At 43.7% G+C, this 27,362-nt stretch overlaps 1 protein-coding gene across 1 annotated transcript in view; it reads left to right on the top strand.

Moving 5' to 3' along the window:
* Positions 1 to 27,362, top strand: part of IGF2BP3 (insulin like growth factor 2 mRNA binding protein 3) — a 1,266,240-nt gene that overhangs the window by 776,675 nt on the left and 462,203 nt on the right. The window contains exons 12-14 of the mRNA XM_044064618.1: positions 15,947 to 16,069; positions 16,166 to 16,301; positions 17,508 to 17,633. Coding sequence (XP_043920553.1) covers positions 15,947 to 16,069; positions 16,166 to 16,301; positions 17,508 to 17,633 — 385 coding nt within the window. The remainder of the gene's footprint in view (positions 1 to 15,946; positions 16,070 to 16,165; positions 16,302 to 17,507; positions 17,634 to 27,362) is intronic.

Raw genomic sequence — 27,362 nt, forward strand, 5'->3', positions numbered from 1 at the left:
TAGTATATATAAATGTGTGTGCATAGTATATATAAATGTGTGCGTGTGCATAGTATATATAAATGTGTGTGTGCATAGTATATATAAATGTGTGCATAGTATATATATATATATAAATGTGTGTGCATAGTATATATAAATGTGTGCGTGCATAGTATATATAAATGTGTGCATAGTATATATAAATGTGTGTGTGCATAGTATATATAAATGTGTGTGTGCATAGTATATATAAATGTGTGTGCATAGTATATATAAATGTGTGTGCATAGTATATATAAATGTGTGTGTGTGCATAGTATATATAAATGTGTGTGTGTGCATAGTATATATAAATGTGTGTGCGCATAGTATATATAAATGTGTGCGCATAGTATATATAAATGTGTGCGCATAGTATATATAAATGTGTGCGTGTGCATAGTATATATAAATGTGTGCGTGTGCGCATAGTATATATAAATGTGTGCGTGTGCATAGTGTATATATAAATGTGTGCATAGTGTATATATAAATGTGTGTAGTGTGTGTGCATAGTGTATATATAAATGTGTGTGTGCATTGTGTGTATGTGTGTGCATAGTATATATAAATAGTGCATAGTATATATATATATATATATATATATATATATATATATATATATATATATATATATATATATATATATGTATATATATATATATATATATATATATATATATATATATATATATATATATATATATATATATAGATATATCTATATATATATATCTATATCTATATCTATATATATATATATATATATATATATATATCTCTATGGACTACATGAATAGAGACATGGAGGAGCTCTCCGATCTTGTAGCCCAGGCCGGTATGACCCTAGCCCTGAGTAGTATCCTGCCATCACCCAAAATGACACGACAGTACAAGGACAAAATGATTGACTTTAACAATTGGCTAAGCCTCTGGTGTCATTTTAAGGGAATCCAGTATCTGTCTACCTGGGATAACATGATTGACAGACCACTGTGCTTTGCCAGAGTTGGCCTGCACCTGTCACCCTTAGGATTCCGGATACTGGCAAAGGCTCTTGCCACCCCTATAGTGCCTTTTTTAGGCAAGGTTCAAATGACAAATTCACCACTGTAACAGGTAGAAGCAAGCAAAATTTGAGGGTAATGCTACTCAGTGCTAGAAGTCTAAAGCTCAAAATGCACTCACTCAAGGCACTCCTTAAAATGGAGAACATTGACATCATTGCAGTTACAGGGACCTGGTTCAAAGCTCTAGAGAGCATCCCTGCATTACCAGGCTATAATTCATACCACACCTTTCTCCACCAAACCCGGATCGAAACACTAAAGGTGGAGGCGTGTCCATATCCATTAAGGATTATCCACACCTCCAAGCTAGTGTCACAGCATAATGCATCCGATATTGTCCAAGTTCAACTAACTCTGGGCAAAACCGCCATCCAGATTGTAGCCTGCTGTAGACCCCCCCCCCCACCATGGCCCAGGATTCCCACGCCTCTTTTCTTGATGCACTGGAAAATATTAAGGTACAACCCAACACTCTAATAATGGGTGATTTCAACTACCCTACCATTAACTGGGAAAACTACTCGTGTACCAACTCTTTTGCTCAACGTTTTCTTGAAATCAATTCCACGCTTTGGATCAACTTATCCACACCCCCACCAGGGGTAGCAATATCCTAGACCTGGTCATCACCAACATGGGTGACCGGTGTTCCACACCAGAGGTCAGCTCCTCGTTGGTCAGATCCAACCACAAGCTAATCACCCTAAACATCCACATCCCGTTCCCACCCCCCATTAGGAAAACAACTGTAAAAAAATTCTCCAAAGCCAACTTCACGCTTCTTAAGACAGAAGTGGCAAACTTCACGACACCCATGCAGATGGACAATAGAGGTACAACTGCTGAATCCTACACAAATGCACTTTATAAGCACTTACATGAGTGCATGGATCGTGCTGTCCCTAACAGAACCAAGATGCTAGCCTCCAAAAAAAGAAAGCCAATCTGGTGGTCTTCTGCCATAAACATACTACAACAGAAGAAACTGTTGCAAAAAAGAGTGAAATCCCACGATTGGAGGAACTCCCTTGTCAGCCTCAGTAAGCAGCTGAGGTCCCTCGTAAAATCTTCCAAAGCTAGTTATGAAAACAAAATTGCCACTGATTCTAAAGACAACCACAAAGCATTCCATAGCTATGTCAAAAATCTCAATGGCAACACTCAGATCTGCTCTGAGTTATAGCACAATGATACTGAATATACAGAACCAACTGATATTGCCAACATCCTGGCAGATGGGTTCAGTGCTAACTTTACCCCCCTCTCACCCCTTAAAGGGCCCATCTTTATACCGGAAGAATGCAAAGTTCCTGTAATCACGGCTGCACAGGTAAAAACTTCACTCTCCAAAGCCAAGAACACAACATCCATGGGACCTGACAACATCCCAGGCTGCCTTCTACATGAACTACAGAATGAACTGGCACCCCACCTAAGTACCATGTTCAATCATAGCCTCACCTCAGGTTTTGTGCCCATTGAATGATGCACCCACTCCACAAAGGGGGGGGCCACAACAGACCCCGGGAACTACCGCCCCATTAGCCTGATGAGCCTAGTCTGCCAGGCCATGGAACGTATCCTCATGGAACTCATGAACAAAGACATTGGAGATCTCCAAACTCTGGACCCCACACGGTTTGGCTTTGTAAAAGTCAGATCATGTATCCTAAACCTGATAGACGACTTTGAAATGGTCACCAAATCCATCGATGAGGGTAAAGTGGTTCACACAGCCTATCTAGATCTCGCCAAGGCGTTCGACACTATCCCCCACTCTGGAATTATAGATAAAACTCACTAAACTAGGTATAAATCCTTATGTCACAAGATGGGTTGCCAGCTGGCTTACTGACAGAACCCACACCGTGAAAGTAGCAGACTCTAAATCAGACTTTAGACCAGTGACAAGTGGAGTACCACAGGGTTCAGTCCTGGGTCCTCTCCTGTTTGGTATCTACAACACAGAAGGTCTTTGACTAACTAAATTCGCAGATGACTGCAAACTAGGAGCCATAATTGAAACTCCTAATAATGTGGACATCCTACAAAAGGGCCTCAATGAGACAGATGCCTGGTGTCAGACATGGCCGCGAGCTCAATGCCAAAAAGTGCATTGTCATCCCTTTTGGTAAAAACTCTGTACCCATGAACTACCACATAGGCGGTAATCTACTTAACACCGAAAGTGTGATGAGACGTTGGACACAGGTGGACAGTAGTCTCTCCTTTGATAATCACATTGCCACAGTGGTCAGGAAATACTTCTACGTGGCACACCTCATCACAAAAGGTTTCTCATCCAGAAAGAGGTAATTGTTCCCCTGTACTCATCACTCATTAGACCTGTTATAGAGTACAACGCCCCTTTTGGTATGTACCTCACAAGACATCTACAACAACTGGAAAGGCTGCAAAAATACCTCACAAGGATTATTAGTGGCCTCAAACAGATGCCTTACGCAAACCATCTCAAAAAACTCCAGCTTTACTCTGTCGCATTTCGCCTACTCAGGCGATCTCTGCCTAACATATAAAGCTATGTCAAAGTCAGAGCTGTTGGACATGCTCCACTTAAAGAAATCCCAATGAGTCCAAGCTACACGCTCTAGGGACCTAAACTTTGTCACCACAATAAACAGAACATGCTGGAGGGATAGATTCCTGTCCCAGAGGCTTCCCATACTCTGGAACAGACTACCTATCTTTGTCAAACAGAGCTCCTCATTAACAGTATTCAAGAGAAATCTTGATGATTGGATGGGTAATAGGAATTTCACCCCGGGGATCACTTCTATGGTTCTGCTTGACAGGGGCACAGGAAAATAATTTTCTTGGGTGGCGAAAGCCAGGGTGCCTTTTTGGCTAGGCTTGTTATAGGCCCTAGGGCCAATAGCCTAGTACCTACCTATGAAATGTGTGTGCGTAGTATATATAAATGTGTGTGCACGCGTGCATAGTGTATATAAATGTGTGTGCGTGCATAGTATATATAAATGTGTGCGCATAGTATATATAAATGTGTGCATAGTATATATGTGTGTGCGTATTGTATTTGTAAATGTGTGCACAGTATATATAAATGTATGCGTAGTATTTGTGTGTGTGTGCATAGTGTGTGTGTGCGCATAGTGTGTGTGTGTGTGTGTGTGCGCATAGTGTGTGTGTGTGCGCATAGTGTGTGTGTGCATAGTGTGCGTGTGCGCACAGTGTGTGCATAGTGTGCGCATTGTGTGCATAGTGTCTGCACGTGCATAGTGTGTGTGCGCGCGCATAGTGTGTGTGCGCGTGCATAGTGTGTGTGTGCGCGTGCATAGTGTGTGTGTGCGTGCATAGTGTGTGTGCATAGTATATTTGTTTGCGCACGTAGTATATATAAATGTGTGTGCGCATAGTATATATAAATGTGTGCGCACATAGTATATATAAATGTGTGCGCACATAGTATATATGTGTGTGCGCGCACATAGTATATATGTGTGTGCGCGCACATAGTATATATGTGTGTGCGCGCACATAGTATATATAAATGTGCATACTGTAATATTTATATATATATATATATGTGTGTGCGCGCACATAGTATATATAAATGTGCATACTGTAATATTTATATATATATATATATATATATAGTCTACAGTTTATATACGTGTATATATATTTGTGTGTGTGTATTTATATATGCATGTGTGTATATGTATATTTTATGTGTATGTGTGTGTGTGTATATATATATATATATATGTCTGCGTACGTATGTTTGTATGTATATATATATATATGTGTGTGTGTGTATATATATGTATATATATATATATATATATATATATATATATATATATATATATATATACATATATATATATATATATATATATATATATATATATATATATATATATATATAATCATTGGATATTAGTAGGCTAATTGCCCTGGGACCCTTGCAAACCTAGCCAAGAGTTTAACCCCAAAAAAGAAACCTCATTGAGCACGTGTCACCCCTGTCTGTGAGGGACACAGTTGGAACCCCGTGGAGAAACTTGTGGTTTCTCATCCAGTCATCAAAGTTGAGCTTGATGAGGGTCATTGAGGTACTCTGACATTTATGGCAAGTCTGTTGCGAATGTGGGATAGCCTCTGGGAGACTCACCTGGCTCTCCTCAGGTTTTGTAAATGTCACATATTAGATTAAGGCCTTTCAAGCGGGTAATTTGTGAGGCGATAGAGTTGCGTATGGGGAGCATCTCTAGTAGGGCAGTGTCTGATATTGCTTTTTAGGTGAGACATGTCATGTCTGAGCAATCTATATGATACCAAGTAGAGTGATAGTGAGTTGATCCTGTCCGCATAGGACAGGTGTTGGAGGCCATGGATTCTTTTTCTGTGGCCTTTCCAGTTGGTTCAGATATTTGGAGAGGTACATACCAAATGGGGAGTTATATAGTATATAGAGATTATCCCCTTTTTTCTGGATGCATTCCCTTTACTTATGAGCTGAACCAAATTAAAGGTGCTTCTGACCACTGTCCGTACATGATGGTTGAATTTGAGATTGTTAAACTGAGTACCCAGTTCAATCACCACAGGTTGTGTTCTCAGGGGGTTGCCGTTTATGTAGTAATTAGTAGGGGTCATGTTTATGCTGAATGGTGTAATACATTTTTTTGCATTTAACTTAAGGCCTTGACTTTAGCACCAGTCTTGTTTTGGTATGAGACCCATTTTGCAGTATGTTAGCATCATTTGGGGAGTCAGTGACAGCGCCCAACTTGGTCAGCCACAGGCCCTTAGTCTTTGCTTGGACCTCTGAGAAGTAGATGCCAAATTGTAGGGTTCCCAGGATAGTCCCCTGGGGAACACCACTGACAGGTCTGCTGTCGAGTTGGAGGTATCTATTTTGACCTTGTTGATCCAATTGCTGAGCCAGTTGACAACCCACCTGATGAGCGGGGGATTTACACTAAGTTGTTAGCTTTTCAATGTCCAAGTGGGGAATTTGTCAAATGCCTTGGCCAAGTCAAAAGTAAGATGTATGTACTGACTTTCCCTCATCCAGGGCCTTGGTAACGGTGTCCAAGAAGTCAAGCAGGTTCATCAGGCAAGATCTATCTTTGACAAATCTGAATTGGGTGGGTTCAAGTGCTTGGAGATTCCCTATCTCATTGATATCCATAATATGCTCCATGGCTTTACAGGTCAGACCTGTCAAGCTAATGAGGGTGGTGGTTTCCCAGGTCAGTAGTGGCACCACCTGTGTGCAAGGGGTTGACCCTGGTAGTTGTCCACTCTGCTGGAATGAAGCCTGTACTTAGGCTGTGGTTGAATAGGGTACTTAATGGTGAAGCTAGTTCTTTTCTGGATATAGTGCAGAATATAGCCTGAGATATTATCGGTTCGTGTGGAAGCTGTGTTCTTTGCCTTGGTACGGCCTTAAACACTTGTCCTGCACTTCACATCTCTGTAGATCAAGTATTGGGGTTTGTGGAATAGATCTTTAGTGGGGGAGCAGGTTGGCTAAGTGAACAGGATCAGTTTGCGGGTACCATTAAGTACTAATTTGGAGGAAACATGGGCTTTGCTATGGAGATTCCCGACCTAACTGAAGAGTTTTTGGTTTCCCTGTGTTTGAGGGTACTTTCAATTCATAACTGGCTGTCGAGGTTTTCACTAGTTATCTAATTTGCTTATTGAGGGGGAGGAGGGAGTTTTTCCAATTTGGAATTTGTTCCTTTTGACAACAGTTTCATTTTGTTTTAAAGCCTGTTTATAGAAAATGTCCCCTAGACAGGTTTGTTTTCTTTGAGCAGGTTTTAGTTCTGTTGGGTATGGCTGAGTTCATGCAGGTGTACAGATGCTTGTATACTGCATTAGTGTACTGTTTAGCATAGTTGTCTGCATCCTGTGAAGGGGGGTGATGGTGTGAAGCTACTGATACCCTCCCTTCCGAGGTTGTAGTTAGCTTTTGAGAAGTTTTTTTTAGCCTTGTTACAGGGGGAGGTGGATCAGATAGAGACTTTGAATGAGATAGCCCGATCCGATCTCACCAGGGAAGATTGTTCTATGGGAATGGTGCAATGGTCATCCATGCTGGTGAGAACCAAGTCCAAAATGTTTTCTCCTCTTGTGGGGGATAAGATGAGCTGGTCTGTTGGGTTAGAAGTGAAGTCAAGGATTTGTTGGGCGAGTGCATCAGTGCAGGAATAGTTCACCCATTCTATGGTGGGGTTAGTTGAAGTCACTAAAGATCAGGGTGTTGGGAGGTACCTTTATGGAGTAAGGTAATTCCAGGTAGGAAGAGTTGGTGTCTTTAGTCATGGAGAGTGGTCTATAGCGGGCTATAACTTGGATGGGTGGCTTGCCCAGCTTTCAGTTGCACTTGGAGTAATTCTAGTGTGCCCTGCTTGCAAACCACTCTGGAGGTGTGCCTGTCCTTTCTGAAGATAGACTCCACCACCCTTTGTCTTTCTGACCTCATTTTAGGGTTGGAAATTGTGGCATGAGGTATAGCCTGGTTAAGACAGGGGTTTCATCTGCATCCCTGAACCAAGTTTCCTTGACCACACAGACAGCATATTCCAGTGTGAGGAGAGCTTCCAGTGAGTGCATTTTGAGGTTAAGCCTCTTAGCATTAAGCAGCATGATCTTCAATTTGCTTTTTGATAGATCTTTTATGTTGCAAGATTTGTCTTTGGGACATAGCCTTAAAAAGGCCCAATGGGGGAGACAAGAGCCTTGGCCAGGATCTGGAATCCCAGTGGTGACAGGTGGAGGCTGTGTCTAGCAAACCATCAAGGCCTATCAACTGTCTTCCCAGGCAGTTAGATACTGGATCCCCTTGGAAAGATGCCAGAAACCAAGCCAATTGTTGAAGTCAGTTATTTTATTTGGTATTGTGGTATCATTCTTTGTGAAGGCAGGATGCTGCTTTGGGCAAGGGTCATACCTGCTTGGGACATGTGTACATGTCCTCTGGACTGGGAAGGTAGTTGCCTTTCCTGAAAGAGGATGTTTCTTTATGCCCTTCCTCCACTTCCCCTCATTCCAAATATCCTGTTCAGAAGTCAACAGGATGTTCCCAAAATGTTGCTCACGACTCCCTTTTGGCATAGACAGCACTGGTTCCCTCTTCTGCATTTAGCCAAGGGCAGTTATCACAAGTTACCTCACAGGGTGAATCTAGTCATACAAGACAAAAGATCCGTCATCCATCCCTCCCTGTCCACTTTTCAGCTTACTCTGTGGGTGATAGGATTTTGATTCCATAAAACACCTTTTTTTCTGAGGACATGCGTAGGGTTCTGCAGGAGGCTAGGAATTCCTACTTGTTCAAATGGAAGAGGTTTTCTGTTTTGGTTATCTTTCTCGTAACCTGGATCCACTTTCTGTGGCTGTTCCTTTGGTTCTGTCTTGTGCGAACTGCTTAGGTTTATTCTGTGCAGGCCCATTCATTGGTTATTTCTGTTTGTCTGTCTTGGTCACCTTTTGTAGCTTCTAGATTTGAAGCTAAACAGTCTAGCTTTCCTAGGAAGCCTCTCTCCTCCCTCGAATCTTAATTTTGCTCTGTAAAAAATTAACCCAGGCTGTTGAGCCTGCAGCCTCAACTTCCTTACAGCATTGTACTTGGAAGACTACTTTTGTTGGGCTTTACTTCTGCCAGACTAGTGTATGAGCGTCGTGCTCCTTTTTTAGTGTTCCATAAGGCCAGGGTGTGCCTTTGTAGTAATCCTTTTTTGCCCAATGTAATGAAGGAGTTGTCTTAATCAGTCTATTCCTTTACCCACTTTTTTCCCTTCTCGCAATCTGCTAGTGAGAAGATACTGCACACCTTGGATGTGCATAGACAACTCTGATTTTATTTGGGATAGATTTAAGACTTTTCATGCATCTGATCAGCTCTTAGATGTCCTTCAAGGATGCATCTGCAGTCCTTACAAATGGGTTGTCCTGTCGTCAGGCAGCCCTTCGGTCGGCCGGATTCCAAAGTCTGGGTCTGGCTTCGGCTGGTGTCGCACTTCACCCGACGTCATAGCTGCAGTTATTCGGGTATAAAGGCATCAGCCGACGCCATTTTCCTCAGTCTTTCTTGCCGCGTGGCGCCCGAAGCAGAAGCTGTTCGCAAGTGCCGGTCGGTCAGATCCAGAGATTACTACTACCGAATACTACTTCGAAGACTTCTAAAAAGCTAAGTACCCCGTTGGGGACTCTTTCTTGCCTCAGCCGATGTCAGAAAAAGTGAATAACTGTTTAACTTGTGGGAAACAAAAGATTTCCACTCTTACTGCTTACCTTGTTTAGGCCCTGACCACGACGTAGCAGCTTGTCTAGCCTGTGCTTCTTTTAACCGACGGACGCTTAGACGTCGGTCGGAGTTTGCTGAGCAGTTTTTCGGCTCTGATTTTGCTTATATTATGCCGTCGGATCCTCCGACTACACAAATATCCAAAAAACGCAAAGAAAAGGACCGACACTCGCGGTCCGCGGTTTCGGCCGAAACCGCGGTTAAGCAAACCGCGAGTGTCTCGGTTTTGGCCGAAACAGAGCAAGCGGTTCTTTCTTCAGCCGAAACCATGCCTTCTACAGAGGCCTCTTCTAACCTGGTAGAATCGGCTTCTGAAATCCAACCTGCAGTTGTGGTTTCTCAGGAATTATCTGACACTATTCCCTTGGATATATCAACCCCTGCACATGGAGCTGCTAGGCCTCCTGCAGCCATGTCCATTAAGGCTTTTGCCAGGGCTAAAGCAGCTAAAGCCTCTAAGACTGTGCCTGTTAAGACCCCCTCTCACAGGCCCAGCTCCAGTTCCCAAATGCTTTCTCTGGCAGAGGATCTCATTTCTTTAATCAGGGGATCCCAACCTCATCCAGACAGGGCCCCTCATCCACCTCCAGAGAAGAGACCTAGAGCAGAGCCCCCTGAGCCAGTGTTCACGGATGATTCTTCTGATGATTCAGACAATACAGACCCTCCAGAGGCTCCTTATTCCCCTTATGAAGACTCTGATGCTGAAGAGTCCATCCCGTCTGCCTCTCCACCTGAGGAATTTTCCTTTGGGGAAACCTTGCATGCTATGAGGGAACAGTTTCAGTGGCAGGGCCAAGATTTCTCAGATTCCAGGAAAAAGCTTAGAATCTTTTTGCATTTACCACAACATAGGCCTTTAGCTATACCTCCAGTTCTTTCTGTTGTAGATGATGCATTTAATGATGCCTGTACTGCTCCTGATTCATTACCTCCAGCCCCTGCTAAGCCCGATAGGTTCTACAGCGTCCCGGACACACACCACCATTTATATAAGGTTCCTTTTGCAGATCCTGAGACTATCTCCCAGGGGCCTAAGGCAGTAGTATCTACCTCTGCTAAAAATCCCCTCCCCTCTGAAAGGGAATCCAGGTCCTTAGAGAGATGGGGGAAAAAAGTTTACACCTCTGCTACTCTATCAGCTAGGGCCTTGAACTGTCAATTCCATATGATCCAATATCAGGAGTTTATGCTTGATCAGTTAACTAAAAAACTGTCCTCTGATGAACCTTTAGATAAGAAATATGTTCAGGAAATGGTACATAACATTCAACAGGTTAGTAACCATTCTTTAAAATGCGGCTATGATGCACTGGAGGCTTCCTTTAGATCAGCCATGACTGGCACAGTTATCAGAAGACATGCATGGTTGAAAGAGCAGGCCTTACCGGACCATGTCAAATCAAACCTATTAGATGCTCCCATGGACAAGGTCAATTTATTTGGTTCTCCTGCACAGCAGGTACTGAAGAAAATGGAAGAGAAGGCAAAATCTGTACAAACAGTGAAAGACTTCTTACAGGTCCAGCCTCCAAGGTTTAGCAGGAATTGGCCCTCCAAAAATTGGTCCTTTCCAGACTCCTCTAAAGCACAGAGAGGCAGGAATAGGCGTTCAAGAGGCAGAAATCAATCCAGGGGTGCCTACAGGGGACGCCAGTGGCAGGGCAACAACCAGCGAGGCACAGACACAGCCACCACCACTGCAACAGGACAATCACAGTGACTTGGCTCTGGCACCGCCTACCAGGGAACAACTAGCAGCACCCTTAGGCGGAAAGCTAGCCTTATTTTCAAAGAACTGGCATTACATCACAAGGGACAAGTGGATTTTGCAAACTATAGTCCAAGGTTACAGGTTTCATTTCCATACTCTACCAGGAAAAAGAGGAATGCCAAACCTACCACCAAATCAAAAGGCAGAAGCTCTAAAAGAAATAGCTCAATTAGTAAGGATGAGAGCTGTGGAAAAGGTACCATCTATGGAACAAGGAAAGGGATTTTACTCCAGACTCTTCCTGGTACCAAGAAAAGAGAAAAAATGGAGACCTATTCTCGACCTGTCCGCTTTAAACACATTCCTCATTGTTCCAAAATTCAAAATGCTGACTCTACAGCAGCTTCTTCCCATGCTGGGCAAGGAGTCTTGGCTGGTAACTCTAGATCTCAAGGAGGCATACCTGCACGTCCCCATACGACCAAATTGCAGAAGATACCTCAGATTTCTTGCAGGATCAGAGCATTATCAATTCTCAGCATTGCCCTTTGGCTTATCTACTGCGCCCAGAGTGTTCACGAAATGCCTGGCATCAGTAATCGCTCATTGCAGACTTCAGGGAATCCAAATTTATCCCTACCTGGACGACAGCTTGCTTTTGTTGTCCGCTTGTATCAGGCAAACAGAAGACTTACAAAGAGTCATTTACTTGCTGCAAGCCTTGGGATACACAGTCAATATAAAAAAGTCAAGGCTGATACCATCCCAAAGGATAACCTTTTTGGGTGCAGAGCTGGACACATCAAAGCAGATGGCATTCCTAACGGTAGAAAAGCAAGAACAACTTCCTCTCTACTTCTTGACATTAACAAAGCAGGACCATCTAACAGCAAGAAAAGTACTACAAGCCCTGGGCTTCATGGCATCCTGCATAATACTGGTCCCTCATGCCAGGCTGCATATGAGAAAGCTACAGTGGTACCTGAAGAATTTATGGTCTCAACACAAACACAGCCTAGAAACCAAAATTCCACTAATCCCATGCCTGAAGCAAGAATTCCTATGGTGGGTTCAGGCCTGTCAATCAAACACAGGATTGCCCTTCTACAGCATTCAACCAAGTCAAACCATCACAACGGACGCCTCAGACCTCGGTTGGGGGGCCCACATGCTGGACAAGTGCATACAAGGCTTATGGACTCAAGACCAGCTGCACCTGCACATAAATCTAAAGGAAATGCTGGCAGTAAAATTGGCAATCCAGACATTCAGACCATTTCTTCGAGAAGGCCAGTTGATGATAAGGACAGACAACACCACAGTTATGTGGTACATCAACAAACAGGGAGGCACACATTCATACCCTCTATGCCGGATGGCACTGGACCTATGGAATGTGGCTCTGGGCTACAACATTCAGTTACAAGCAATTTTTGTACCGGGAAAACAAAACATTCTAGCAGATATGTTAAGCAGAACTGCCACGGATGCCCACGAATGGATGCTGCATCCGGACATATTCAAAGCCATCACAAGAAAATGGGGACTTCCAAAAATAGAATTATTTGCATCCCCACACAATCACCAGCTAAAGAAATTCTGCACAAGGACGTACCACCCACTTGCTTGGAAGGTGGACTCCCTATCCTTCAGTTGGAAAAACCTGACAGCATATGCATTCCCACCACTTCCTTTGATGCACAAGGTGCTATTGAAAATCAAAGAGGACCGTCCAAGGATCATTCTGATAGCTCCAGACTGGCCAAGGCAACATTGGTACCCATTACTAAGGAACATGTCTCGGGAACAAATATGGACACTACCCCTGGTTCCACTGCTGTTAACACAGAACAATTACAACATCCTGCATCCAAACCTGAAAACTCTGCAGCTGACTGCCTGGAACATTACATAAGATCAATCAACCCAAATTTATCCCAAAGGGTTAAAGACATTATCCTTGAGGCTCGCAGACCCTCTACAAGGAAAAATTATGCAGCAAAATGGAAAAGATATCTCATTTGGAGTACTGCAAAGGGAGAAGATGTGTCACGGGTAAACATAGCCAACATCCTGGAATACTTGGCAGAGCTCTTCCACTCAGGCCTGTCCTATTCCTCCAAGATACATGCATCAGCCATCTCAGCAGAATACAGCTTGGATCCTCCTGTCTTCTCACATCCTCTGCTCAGGCAGTTTCTGAGAGGAATCAAAAATGTAAAGCCTCCTAGGAAACCACCATTGCCAGCATGGGACTTGAACTTTGTGCTAGAAAAATTGACACTTCCCCCTTTCGAACCAGCAGCAACAGCAGAATTACAATACTTATCATGGAAGACTGCTTTCCTGCTGGCAATCACTTCAGCAAGAAGGGTTTCTGAACTACAGGCATTAATGGCAGTGCAACCCTTCCTAATCTTCCATCAAGATAGTGTCCATGAGAACAAATCCGACATTTATGCCTAAGGTGGTATCCAGAGTGTCTTTAAATCAGGCTATCCACCTACCTACATTCTTTCCAAACCCACAGAACAGGGGAGAAAGACTGTTGCATACCTTGGATGTACATAGACAGCTACGCTACTACCTGGACAGGACAAAGTGCAATAGAAAAACTGACCAGCTTCTGGTAGCATATGCAACAGGAAGGGACGGAAAAGCAATTTCAAAACAAACAATCTCCAAGTGGATAGGAAATTGCATTAGATTTTGTTATTCCTACCATGGAAAGAAAACTCCAGAGAACATCAGGCCTCACTCTACAAGGGCTACAGCCACTACCACAGCTTTCTTATGAGGAGTGGCCACCAAGGACATTATAGAGGCTGCTACTTGGACCTCCGTGCATACATTTGCCAAGCATTATAATTTACCTTTATATTCTAGATCCCGAGCAGGTTTTGCCACTGCTGTTTTGCAAGGGATCCTAACTACACCATAATCTAGCTCCTTTCCTCCTCCCCCAGTTTGGCTATGGTATTCTACCCATTTGTAAGGACTGCAGATGCATCCTTGAAGGACATAGTACAGTTTTGTACCTACCATAAATGTAGATGTCCGATAGGAATGCATCTGCAGTCAGGATTACCCACCCGCCTTCCCCTCTGTGGTACTCCTAGGGTATTTGCCCATCTTATAGCTAGCTGGGGGGGATCTTTCATGGTGTATTTGTTTGTATATATGTACATACATGCTTATTTTCTGTGTTTGCTCTCTACTATTTGGAAACATTGGCATTTATCCAAATTTAGCCTTCCAAGAGGGCACCTGGCATCTGGGGCAAGAAACACTGAGGAAAATGGCGTCGGCTGATGCCTTTATACCCGAATAACTGCAGCTATGATGTCGGGTGAAGTGCGAAATCAGCCGAAGCCAGACCCAGACTTTGGAATCCGGTCGACCGAAGGGCTGCCTGACGACAGGACAACCCATTTGTAAGGACTGCAGATGCATTCCTATCGGACATCTACATTTATGGTAGGTACAAAACTGTACTTTTTCTTTCATCATAGATTGTTAGGATTCGCTTTTTGCAAGCAAACTATTTTTCTACATTTCTAAAACCATTTGTTTTTGTTATTTCTTTCATGGTATGAGCCTTTCTTCTGTTAAGACTCATTCTACTAGGGCTGTGGCTACTGATGCTTTTTTTCAAGGGTTTGGATACTAACTGCATTCTTGAGGCAGCTGCCTGGACTTCTGTGCCTATGTTTACCAAGCAGTATAAATTGGATGCAATATCCAGAGCTGGAGCTGGCTTTGCTGAGGTCATTCTTCATGGGTTCCTAGAGAGCAATGCTAACCCTTCCTCCTCCCTCTATTCCTGAGATTTTGCACGCACCCTGTTGTAAGGAAAACTGCATGAGTGAAATGGAAGGACATAGTACAGTGTGTAGAATCTTGCCATAATGGGTAGATATCCTTCTCTTTACTGCAGTGTTCACTCCCTCCCTTCTTTCTCCTGGTTCTTCTCTTTTAAATGTACTTGTTACGTCTTTTCTTTGCACTGGCATTCCTATTGGGGCTCTCAGTTCTGAGGATGGTATATACATGTCTTTTTTATGCCCTATGCTGTACGTGGGGAGGATACGTGTGACGTACAGCACATCTTAAGCAACCTAAAGGCTTTGGTATACTGGCCAGATGTCCAGCTACCCTTGGCAGGGGATCCTTATTGTAAGGAATATTACAACAGTGAAGAGAACAAACTACCCTTATGGTAAGATCTTACACAATTGTGCTATCTGTAATATTTCTCTGATATTTTGTCAGTTTAGTATTACAACAGGGATGACTAGTTAGAATGAAATGCACACATTAGAAATGTCATTCTTATGTGGTATTGTCGTGTAGTGTATACTGTGTCTGAGTTTCCAGGGGGATCTTGTCTTGAAGGCCATCCAAGAGCTTAAGACTTTTTAAAGCAGTACAGATCTGTGGCCATTTAGAGACTGGTGAATTAAGGTCAGAATGATCTGCAGAAAATTATACTTCTGAAATATTGGTTAAACACAAATGTTTGTAGTTTTGGTTTTACATTATGCAAAAATCAGATTTTGGTAGCTCATCTGGAGGCTGCTCCAGTACTGTTAAAATTCTGGGAATTTTAAGAAGCTGCTTATTTTGTATGCTTTTGGTGGTACTTTGCCTTTATTGGCAAGGACTGTACTACACTAATCAAAGGTAAATGGCGATATCTTAGTGTTGTAGGTTTGCAAAGTAATGAGTGGTTCGTACTGCTTTAATGTTACTTCAATTCCATGTACAGTTTCTCCATCAGTGTTTCTGATGTTTACATCAAAGTATGTCAGTTTAATAGAATGGTCTTTGTTTCAGTACCGAAGAAATCCCTTTGAAGATTTTGGCACACAATAATTTTGTTGGGCGACTTATCGGCAAAGAAGGAAGAAATCTGAAGAAAATTGAACAAGAAACTGATAGTAAAATAACAATATCTCCGTAAGTTCTTGGAAGGTGTTCATGTTTTTGCATTTGATCAGCGTTTTGATCAGATCTGTTTTTGGCAGCATGTTAATTTTCTAAAACTTGTTGCAGTTTGCAGGATTTAACACTCTATAACCCAGAGAGAACCATTACAGTTAAAGGCAGTGTCGAAGCTTGTTGCAAGGCAGAGGAGGAAATAATGAAGAAAATCAGGGAATCCTATGAAAATGATATTGCTGCTATGAATGTGAGTTGATGTATTTTGAGGATTTTACATTTGAATGATTGTATATGTCAAGTTCCCCAGAGCAAGAAAAGGTTTTTAAGTGTGCTTCCCCATGTTTGGGGTGGGTGTCCATGCTTATAATGTGAACTTAAGAAGTCTTTATTAGTGAGTGTAGTTTTTCCTTTCATGTATGCAGAAGTCCTTGAAGTTGTACAGTAAAGGGCAATACTTCAGTTCTTTAGACAGTACTTCTTCCTTCGGCTGCTCCCGTTAGGGGTCGCCACAGCAGATCAACTGTTTCCATTTCTTCCTGTCCTCTGCATCTTGCTCTGTCACACCAACCACCTGCATGCCCTCTCTCACCACAGACATAAACCTTATCTTAGGCTTTCCTCTCTTCCTGTTACCTGGCAGCTTCATCCTTAGCATCTTTTTCCCAATATACTCCTCATCCCTCCTCAGCACATGCCCAAACCAATGTAATCTTGCCTCTCTAACTTTGTCTCCAAACCTTCCAACCTGGGCTTATATTTATTCCTAATCCTGTCCATTCTCGTCACACCCAGTGCAAATCTTAGCATCTTCAACTCTGCCACGTCAAGCTCTGACTCAGTACAAATGTACTAATCCTTTTTATGCTTTAACTAGTCTTATTTGCAGTTTAGCTGTCCTTTTTGCACAGCAGTTTCAGAAAACTCAACACTGATTTCAGTGTGTAGGGATGTATAATGCACAGATTGTTTAACTCCTGTATTAATTTTGTGGTTTGGATGGCCATACCACGGCCTTCTGTGATTATTCCTTTGAACCAAGTTACCTCAGTCTTTGTTTACCTTTCCCCATGAAGGCAGTATTGCTACAGATTAAACTAAATCAGTTTTGTAGAACTGGCATATTAAACTCCATTGACCTTGGATCTTAAACAGCCTTTAAACCAGTATAGTTGTGGATTAGTAAAGTGACTACTTTTCTAGCTACACTGTTTGCTATTTTTCTTTGAGATTGTGGCATTTGACTAAGATTTAGTCCTACAGTACCAGTGTTGGAGTTTGAGATCCCTGTTAGTTTGCTTATACTTGTGTGGGTGGACTTATTGCCCATTGCACGTTTGACTGTACTTCTTGTAATTAAGTGCTAAGCAACAATTTAAATTCGTAAACTAATTTGCTGACTTGTACAGTAATGAATTTAGCAGTGATTAATGTGAACATTTCCTCTTTTATACAGCTTCAAGCACATTTAATTCCTGGTTTAAACTTGAATGCCCTGGGGCTTTTCCCACCTTCTTCTCCTGGAATGCCACCACCGCCACTAGGTAGCACACCACCTACAGCTGCACCATATCTACCATTTGTGGTAAGACAGAATTTTTTTTCCATTTCATCAGCTTTTTATGTGATGCTGTGACTGTGCACACATGCGATGAAACAATGAAAAGGAAGAGGAAGTGAAATTTTTCCATTTCCTGCAGCTCAATGCCAGCAGTTTACTTTCTCTGATTTTTCAGATATCACCCATATGATTTGGGTGCTATTTTTCAGTTCTTTATGAAGCAATTTAAAGTAATTGTGAAGTAATTTGAGTGGATGGTTTGTATTTCTCAGGACACGATGACACTGTTTTGCTTACACACTTTGCAAGGTGTGTGAGAAAGCAAAAGGCTAACTTTAGCAATTAAATGGTTATTGCTAAAGGTCAGTGAAGTTTGTATGGAGAGCTGCAGCTAAAGTGAGGACTTCAGAAACAAGTGTTTTGATTTTCATGTTGCCAGTTTCATTGCCTCCTGAACATAAGTGACTTGAATTAATTTATTAACAAGTATGTAGCAGATTATTTTTTCTCACTGGGGACAATTTTGCAATGTATAATCATTAATATTTTGCTTTTATGAAATAACTAAAACCACTGGTTGGGTCTGAAAGTGATGTGCTGTAACACAGATGTCCTATTCTCATGTTGTAGTATTCTTAACTTTGAGTTAGCCTCCGCTTACTGACCTAAACGTCTGGCCAGTATACAAAAGCTTTAGTCACTGCAAGGTACGTGGGACGTTTGATGTTCACTGCATGCCTGCCCTGGTTCATGTCATCCTGGAAAGAAAAGTGCAGGTGTGGACATCAGATTCCCCATAAGGATGCACATGAACTATACTTGTTCTGCCTATGGCCCAATTGCGACAATAAATCCTGCACCATTTGTCAGGCCTTTGTTCCAAAGAACCTTCACAGCCATATGCACGCACTTACATTGTTTAGAAAACTAAAGATTTAAACATCTAGCTCTTGCTATGGAAGGGCCATCTGGTCAGATCAAACCACTGAAAAAGGCCAAAGTTACCATGCCTGTGCCTACTGCTGCACCACCTCCACCCGACATTCACTTTGTGGCCTACGTATGCCTGGAGGAACCTACGGCATCAGCTGATGCTTGTGTAGTGGTACCATTCCAGAGGCCACAGAACCAAGGGCTGAAAGCACGTCCGTGGAGGCTACACAGTCATCGAGCACCAATGAGGGGGAACCTTGGCTCGTTGTGGACCTCCAGACCAGCCTTTCCACTATTAGGGAACCACCTGAAGCTAGGCCCTCCTTTAGGCCCTAGTCCTGTTTTTTCCTTCAAAAGAAAAAAAGGTGAATCTCCAACTGAAAGCTTGCTTGATTTGGCCGTCAGGCCCTCCATGGCTGCTTCTCCAGTTGTCTGTCCTGTTGTCAGCCCTAGGCCTCAGACTGCAGATACTCTACCAATTGAATCTGAAGATTCTTAATTTTCCTCTTCTGTAGATTCCCTTTCTTATGTTTCCCAAATGCCATCCCCTCTAGGGTATGCCTCTGGAGGACTCTGCTGAAGCAAATTCTCCAGGAGAATACCTTACCTTTGGAAGAACTGTGGCTGAGAGTTTTTCAAATGATACTTCCCTAAAATGACAAGTACAAAAGAGGTGTTATGAACTTTTACTGATAGGTACTCCTTCACCATCTGCCATCCTACCAGTACTACCAGCCTTCTTAGATGCCTTCAGTGCAGCTTCTAAAAATCTTGAATCCCAGCCCTCTGCTCCTAGATGGCCTGATGGATTTTATAAGGTTCCAGAAGGGGCTAAATTTTTTATTTAAAAAAAAAAGCCCTTCAGATAAACCCTACTGACTATTATCCTAACTGATATGAATAAAGCTATGGAGCTCGTGGGGAAAAAAAGGTATACGCCTCTGCTACCTTGGCCTTTAGGACAGTCAGTTGTCACTCTCATGTCTAAGTATTCCTTGACCCCTTTGACTCTGGTTTCAAAACTCTTGGCTTATCTCCCAGATTTACCCACTAATTCTCAAATCTCTTATCTAATGTTCCTGTCCTCAGTTAACAAAACAATCAGATGCAGTTAGAATGCTGCAGAGGCCTCTGACAGGTCTCCAGCTTCTGCCTCAGTGCTCAGAGGGTACTCTGGTAAGGCTTCATCCCCTTCCTGATGATATCAGGGATAAATGCCAAAATGCCCCCTTGGATAATACTGCCCTATTTGGGGCTGAAATAGCAGAGCTTTTCAAAGCCCTTCAGCAGAAGGGGAAATTACAGGATTTAAAGCATTTGTCACCAATCCGTAAATTCCTCAGAAGTTATCTCACATAATTCACTGGGAAACTTTCTGCTCCTACTCCACCTACTGGAGGGAAGAAGAGCTCTAGGAAGCAGCAGACATCTTCCAGGCCTGCTCAGACTACAACCCAGAAACCTCAGTTTCAGGACAAGGCAGGTGGTCTGTGATTACCTTCCTTCTCCTCTCCCTCCAGACCCCATACCTCCTTCCCAGAGGCTCTCACGGTCTACCCATCTGGAAAAGCATTACCTCAGACATATGGGGCTTAGCAATCCTAGAAAAGGGTTATTTCATAACTGTAATTATTCCCCCCCCCCCCACCTTGAGATGTCTCACAGCCACCAAGGACCAGCTGCCACTTTTCCAGTCTTGGATAACCTCCTTTCCTAGGGGACACTCCATCTGGTCCCTCCGTCAGAAAAGGGAAGAGGCTTTCACTCCAGACTTTTCCTGGTCCCAAGAAAAGGTGCATGGAGACCCTTCCTAGATCGATCCCACCTCAACCTTTTTCAAGTATGCACTTTCTGTGCATGCTTGTACTCCAAACTGCATTCCCACTGTTGATGTCTCAGGCATTTCTGGCCACCTTGGACATCAAAGATTCATATCTGCATATCCTCAAGGTCCAAATATGGGAAATATTTATTCTTCTCTGTGGGGTCCTCATATTTTCAATTCTCTGGTTTACCCTTTTGACTGTCTACTGCTCCAAGGGGATTCACCAAGTGTCTGGCTCTAGTTGTAGCCTACTGCAGGATCCAAGGGATACACATTTTCTCATACCTTGACAACCTCCTGATCCAGGCAGATTGCTACAGTTCTCTTCAGAACCATCTCCAGACAGTCATTGGTGTTCTGCAGTCCCTGGGTTTCATTGACAGTTTCTCCAAATCTAGTCTAAACCCCTCTCAGGACTAAGTTTTCCTGGGCTGCAGAGTCAAGATGGATGTTGAGGGCATTCCTCCCACCCCAAAAGGTGGAAAGCCTGAAGAAATACCTACTGTCTGTCCTCCATGCCCCTGCTATTACAGCAAGAGAATATCTGAGACTCCTGGGGCATATGGCCTCTACTTTTCCCCATGTTACCACTCACAAGACTCCACATGAGGAACATTGTCCACATGGACCCAACACTCCCACCCCTTGGACTATTCCATTCCCTCCCTTCCATGCCTAAGGAAGGAGATCTGTTGGTGGCTGGATCAAGTTTCCCTCAACCCAGGACTGCCCTTACAACCCCTCACTTCAGACCAAGAAATGTATACAGATGCTTCAGACCTGGGGGGGGGGCTAGTATGTGCAGTTTGAAGGTGCAAGGCACATGGAAAAGACCCTTCAGGAGGGAGCACATCAACATCAGAGAGATGAGGTCCTCGTCTTTGCACTGAGGGCCTTCCAAAATTATCTGAAGTAAGGGCCCCTGAAGTTGTTTACAGACAGCACTACTACTGTTTGGTATGTGAGCAGAGGGGAGGTGCGATCTTAATTGCTATGCAGACTTGCACTCCAGGGCTGGGAATTGGCGGTCCAGCATGGAGTCAACCTGCAGGTGGTCTACATATTCCCTCAGCTCAGAACACACAGGCAGATACCTTGAGCAGGTCCATGTCACAATCCCATGAGTGGATGCTACACAGGGATGTGTTTCTGAATGTAGTCCACAGGTGGGGTATGCCACAAATCTGTTTGCCTCCCCTCTGAACAGACTACTTTAGTTTTGAACCAGGTCACACAGCTCCCTAGTAAGGGTAATGGATGCCTTTTCTGTCTCATGGAAAGTGTTTTCTCTACACACCCCCTTCCCACTCTTAGAAGAAGTCCTAATGAAAATTCAGCAGGACAGACTAAAAATCTGATGCATCTGTTGTCCATTTCATGATCAGGAATCGGTGCTCGGATCCAACCGGCACAAGTCTCCAAGCAAGATCTAAGGCTCAAGCTCCTCCCACTCCCATAGTCCACCACCACCGGAGGTTTCCCAGATTGTTTGCCACGTTGACATTCAGGTGAGGTTTTTGGCTTGAACATGCAGGAGTGTTTTCCAGACCCTCAGGTGCTATCTTTTTGGCTTTTCCTCCTAGTTAAGTTTAGCCTGTTAGCAGTAGTTTAGGTAATTTTTCATACCTCTCCTCCCATTTTTCTTGGTTTATTTTATGGTCCCCTCCTCCAAGTATGGACTTGGCACATTCCTCTACTGGAGGGAAAAAAAACTGAGTTTGTTTTTGTAGGGCATGTTACTCTGTTTTAGGAAGGGCTTGTTGGTTTTGTGGTTAGAGAACAAGTCTTTACAGTAGGAGTTTGAGGTTTGATTCTGTGGTTTAGTTCACTTGCGGGTAGTTACTATGTCTGAGAAGCCCTCTAGCTTCAAGCACTGTTCCTCTTCTGGGCACAAAATGCCCAACTCAGCCACTTTAACAATTGTTCTGTCTGTTGGCAGGCCATCTTGAGGTTGAAGATGATATTTGTGTGGCGTTCAACCTTTGAGCTCTGGCTGACCACTGAAACAAGCTTTTCTTGAAAGGTATAGTTGAGGGAGGTCCCTTGGGTCCTCTTCATCATTTTCTCAGGAAAGCAAGAGGAAAGCCCCCATGGCCTCCCCTGGGGCTTCTCACACTTCCAAAAGGCTTAAGCCATCAGATCATAGCTCTCCAGATCAGACACTGGCCTCTGCTGTGTCGGATCCGAGGTCAGATCCTGGCCTTCTCCTAATTTGAGTCCTTTGGATCTGTCAAAAAAGCATCCAGACTGAGTCGAAGACTACTTTGGCTCCGGCTCTCTCAGCATGCTTTGGATCCCATCCTTGTGCTGGAGGGAACCACCCCTTCTGAGTCTGAGCTCGGGTCCTAGCATGGTGGCTTCCCTCTTGGATCTAAGGTGTTCAGATCCGGCACACCATAGGGATTAGTCTGGTATCCAGATCTGGTTCCCTTGCTAAATCCACCCACTTGTCAGTATCTTTTGTAGGTCATCTAGAAGTATCTTACTGGCAAACATAGAATGATGCACAGCTCCTTGAAAGCCCATATGGATATGGGATTGCTGGCATCTCCAGCTTGTTCTGGTGCCATGAGATCTTCTGACCCCCAGACTTTACTCCTCTTCCGACCCATCTGGTTTTGGGACCCTGTGTCTCGACAGACGTTAGGGAGATGTTGACGGATCAGATGGTTGTGGTGCTCTTGACTCCATCTGAGTCCCAGACCAACTCTGTTCTGTTGATAGCAGCAGGTCCTGGTCTCTGGATGTTGTCACCTGGGTCCCTGGGCAGTGGGTCTGCCCTTAGGTTTTCAGACCGCTGTCTGCCCTTAGGTGCCTTGTAATTGGACAACTCTGGTCTAGTGCTGTTTGGGGGACCGGTGGCTGGGGAAAGTTTGACCGTTTCCTTGTGAGTTACTTTGGCTCCCGCAGGGGGTCGGGGAGGCTTCCTCTAGCCTGTCTACATTCCAGCTTGTAGAGAGGGTGCTCTCCACTCAGTCTCATCTCCCCCTCTGCCGGGCACTTCTCAGCTAGTCTCCATTTTGGCTCATGAGCCTGTTCATCCTGTCCAGGGTCAACCCCTTCAGGCCTTCAGATGATATCCCAACCCCAAGGAGTTGCTGCCTCTCTTGAATCCCCCCCCCCTCCCGATCGTGAGGAGGATGTGCAGCAGAAGTGTAAGAGGAGGCAGTTGGACTCCCCTATGGAGTTTTAAACTGAGGACATTGATTTTGATGAGGGAGATGGGTCCCCCGATCTTTGCCCGACTGTCTCCTTTGGAGACGTCTTTAAAATCCTAAAACAGAAGGGCAGATGGTCTGTCCATACCCCATCTTCTGAGGAGTCAGTTTTTGTAAAGGCATTTGGGTCAGGGCTGTCTACGTCCTAGGTGTCCCCCCTTGCAGATGAACTTGATTTAATCTCCTGCAGGGCTTGAAAGGAGCTGGACACCGTGGAGCCCCCCCCCCCAAAAAAAAGACATTTGAGTCCACCTACAGATAGCACACATTGAAGTAGGGGTGTCCCAGTTGATGCCATTGTGGTTGCTGCTGCTTCCAAGAAGGAGCTCACCAAGCAGAGCTCCACAGTACATCCCCAAAGCAGGGAGTCTTGGGCGATTGACTCTTTAGGCAAGTGAGTCTATGCTTCCGCCACCTTTGGCTTATGGTCACTGAACTCTTTGGCACATTTTACCTGCCTCGAGAGGTATTTGCTGAGAGAACTGACCACTTCTCTCAGGGTTATTGCTGTCTGAACTTTAAGGTCCCTCCCCCAGCTGTCGACCCTAGCTTCAATCTCCAATTCCTTGTTGAGGCTTATCTCCAGTGCCACAGAGGTAACTTCTCAAGCGGCAGGTTCAGGCATAGCCATGAGGCGACACACCTGGAATTGCCTTTGCAGGTTTGTTGCCTTTTAAATAATCCTTTACAACTACCTCTTCTAATGGCTCCACACTTTTTGGACCTACAGTCAAAGAAACCTTGACCAGCAGTGAGCAGAAGAGCAAAGACCATGTCATTAGAGGTTTGAACAGCAGACGCTGCCCCAGAAGGAGAGGGGGTCCGCAGAATCAGGGTAACAGAGAACATTTTTCTGAGAAGCCCTTTCAGTCGTCCTGAAGCACTGCCCTACTGTCCCACCCTGGAGGGAGTCAGGTGTTGCTTGCTCTCACCCACAGGCGTGGGCTTCAATTGCAGGAAGCTAGTTCCACCACCCTGGGACCTGAATTGTTTGAGAAACTCACTGTTGCTTCATTTGAGACGGTGGCTTCAGCTTCTCTAAAATACTGCATTTGGAAAACCGTGCTTTGGTGACCCTGACATTGGGCAGGAGTGTCAGAGCTCCATGCCCTTATGGTTCACCCCACCGTTACAATCTTCCACAAGGATAGAGTAATCCTACGGACTAACCTGTCTTTCATGCCCATGATTGTCAATGAGTTGTCCCTGAACCAGTGTATCCACCTCCCACCCTTTTTCCCACAACCCCAGAATGAGAGAGTCCTGCATTCCTTAGATGTTCACAGACACCTTTGATTCTACCTAGACCAGACTAAATTCCTTAGGAGATCAGAGCAACTGTTTGTCTCCTTTCACCCCAGGGCTCTGGGGAAAGTGATGACAAATCAGACTTTCTGCTTGGATTTCTAAAGCCATCTCCTGTTTTACCTACCATGGCAAACACCTGGACTGTAAGATTAAAGCCCATTTTACTACAGACATAGCCTTATCTGGAGCCTTCTTTTAAGGCACTGGAAGCTACTTCTGTTCTAGAAGCACATCTATCCATACCTTCACCAAAGATTGCAAATTGGACCACATCTCCAGCTGTAGAGCAGATTTTGCTAGGGCAATCCTGCATGGATTTTTGGAAAATCATTCCCAGCCACCCTTTTTTTTTTCCTCTTTGAGCTATGGCACTCACCCAAAGGTTATGAATACCATGAGAATAGGACATAGAATATTTATTTTATTTATTTCACATTTGTTAACCGGGATGGTCCAACTGAGCACATGCCCATTTTTAGTAGAACCCCAAGGAGACAAGCTCCGAAAGTAAATTCTTTACATAAAAACACAGATTAGAGTATTAATTAGATAAGTGTAGTAAAATCGCAGCATGATTATAAACGTATACAGCGATATCATAGAAATGTATGGAAATGCATATAATTTGAGAAAGCATAAGGAGAAGTATGTAATATGCAGTCAAGAATATTTGAGATTAAGTAGCTTTAGCAAAGGTAGAAAAAAAATGGAGTGGTCAAGTATGATCCTGACAGGAGCAGATCCAGTTTTTCTGGAAAAAGTGTTTGGTTTTTTTTGAAGCTATGTGATGTTTCTCAAGTTAGAGGGCAGGTTGTTCCAGATTTTTGTTGTGTGATCTGTAAAGGAGATTGTCTGTGTTCATTTTGGGTGTACATGGATAGTTCTGTAAAATCTTACCGTAGCCATAGATGTCCTCTTCTATGTTGCAGTATTCTATCCCACCCTCCTTGTCATTGTGCCTTTTGGCTTTTGCCGGTTAGGGGTCGCCACAGCGGAACTCTGGTCCGCTAATGATTGGCAGTTGATTTTTACGTGCTGAGTTGCCGGCCCCAACGCACAACCTTCAACAAAGGTACGCCCATTCACGCATGTCTCCACAGAAGACGCTCTGAGAATCGAATGGGACAGCGTCTTGCTGTGAGGCGACAACGCTACCGCAGCACCACCCTCCTACACCCTGGAAAAGCTTTGCTGGGTGACTCAAGACTTGTGCAGCTATCCTGGGACTGTGGTCCGACTGAGGTATTCAGTAATGAGGATGCGTGCAGACATCACTTTTATGGCCCACTCCCTACGGCCAGCGTCAGTTATCCCACGTGCCTTGTAGTGACAAAAGCTTTTGTATACTTCCCGGATCTTTGGATCGCTAGGCAGAGGCTAACAGTAATGGTTATGAATACTGAAACATGGAATTAGGACATCTGTTATTATGGTAAGATTTTACACTATTCTTGCAGTTAATGTCATGCGGAACTCTGTGTGCTAGGTCTTGTGCAGCCCTTATGGACATTTAAGTTTTATGTCCTTTGCATTATGGGTGTCAGATGGGTAAGTTTACAGACCTTTGTACTTTGTTCGCAAACATCTTTGTCCTACTTCACCCAGGGTAATTAGTTGCAACAAAATATGATATGGATTCAGGAAATACAGGGGTCTCTCAGTAGCTAAGGTCCCATTACACATGTAGGAGCCGGTTATAGTAAGCACATGAATGGATACATGCCACTGAAGGTCGAATAGTCAGAAGTATACTCAATACCCCACCTCATTCTTTTAAGTAGCCACTCCATAATTGTTAGATTTGGAGAGTTAAAGGAGCTGGAATTAAGGAATGATGTTTCAGTGTTGTTTTCACTGTAACTTAGGTGTCCAGGTGGTCTTGAAGGCTTCCTACCATGGCAGGTTTTCTTTTAGTGTTAAAGAAGTCCACTTTTTGATTTGTGACCGGATTACATATGTAATGTGTGCAAAGACAATACAGCTGTACTAAGCATGTTCAGATTACAAAATCTGAAGCTATTCCCATGTGTTCAAAAGAAACTTGTGTGGTTAGCATTTTGTATTATAAGTTTACAGTAAAGTCATATCTGACAACTAGAACCCCTTTTAATTAGTCGTATGGTTGGGTACATCATTTGTTTCAAGATCCTATTTTCAGGTCATATGCAGATTGCCTGCATATCAAGTTATGTCTAGTACAAACTTTGTAAAGAGGCTAACCTGTAAAGCCCAGCAATTCATATCTGTCACTAACAAAATTAGAATCTTGAGCCTGACGCATGTTTATGAACAGTCCTGTATTGGATGCCCAAGCTATTGATTTGCTGGTATTCGGATGTACTTCACTGCATCCGATAAGTGCCTGAAAGCATTTTCCACACTATTACTTGTCACATTGTTCTTCAGTATTTCAATGAAAAACTTTGTTTACTTTTACTAAAGTCATGGCCCAAATAAATGTCGGCT

This window comes from Protopterus annectens, chromosome 3.part0 (genome assembly GCF_019279795.1).
Source record: "Protopterus annectens isolate FY-2018-M chromosome 3.part0, PAN1.0, whole genome shotgun sequence".
Lineage (NCBI taxonomy): Eukaryota > Metazoa > Chordata > Ceratodontiformes > Protopteridae > Protopterus > Protopterus annectens.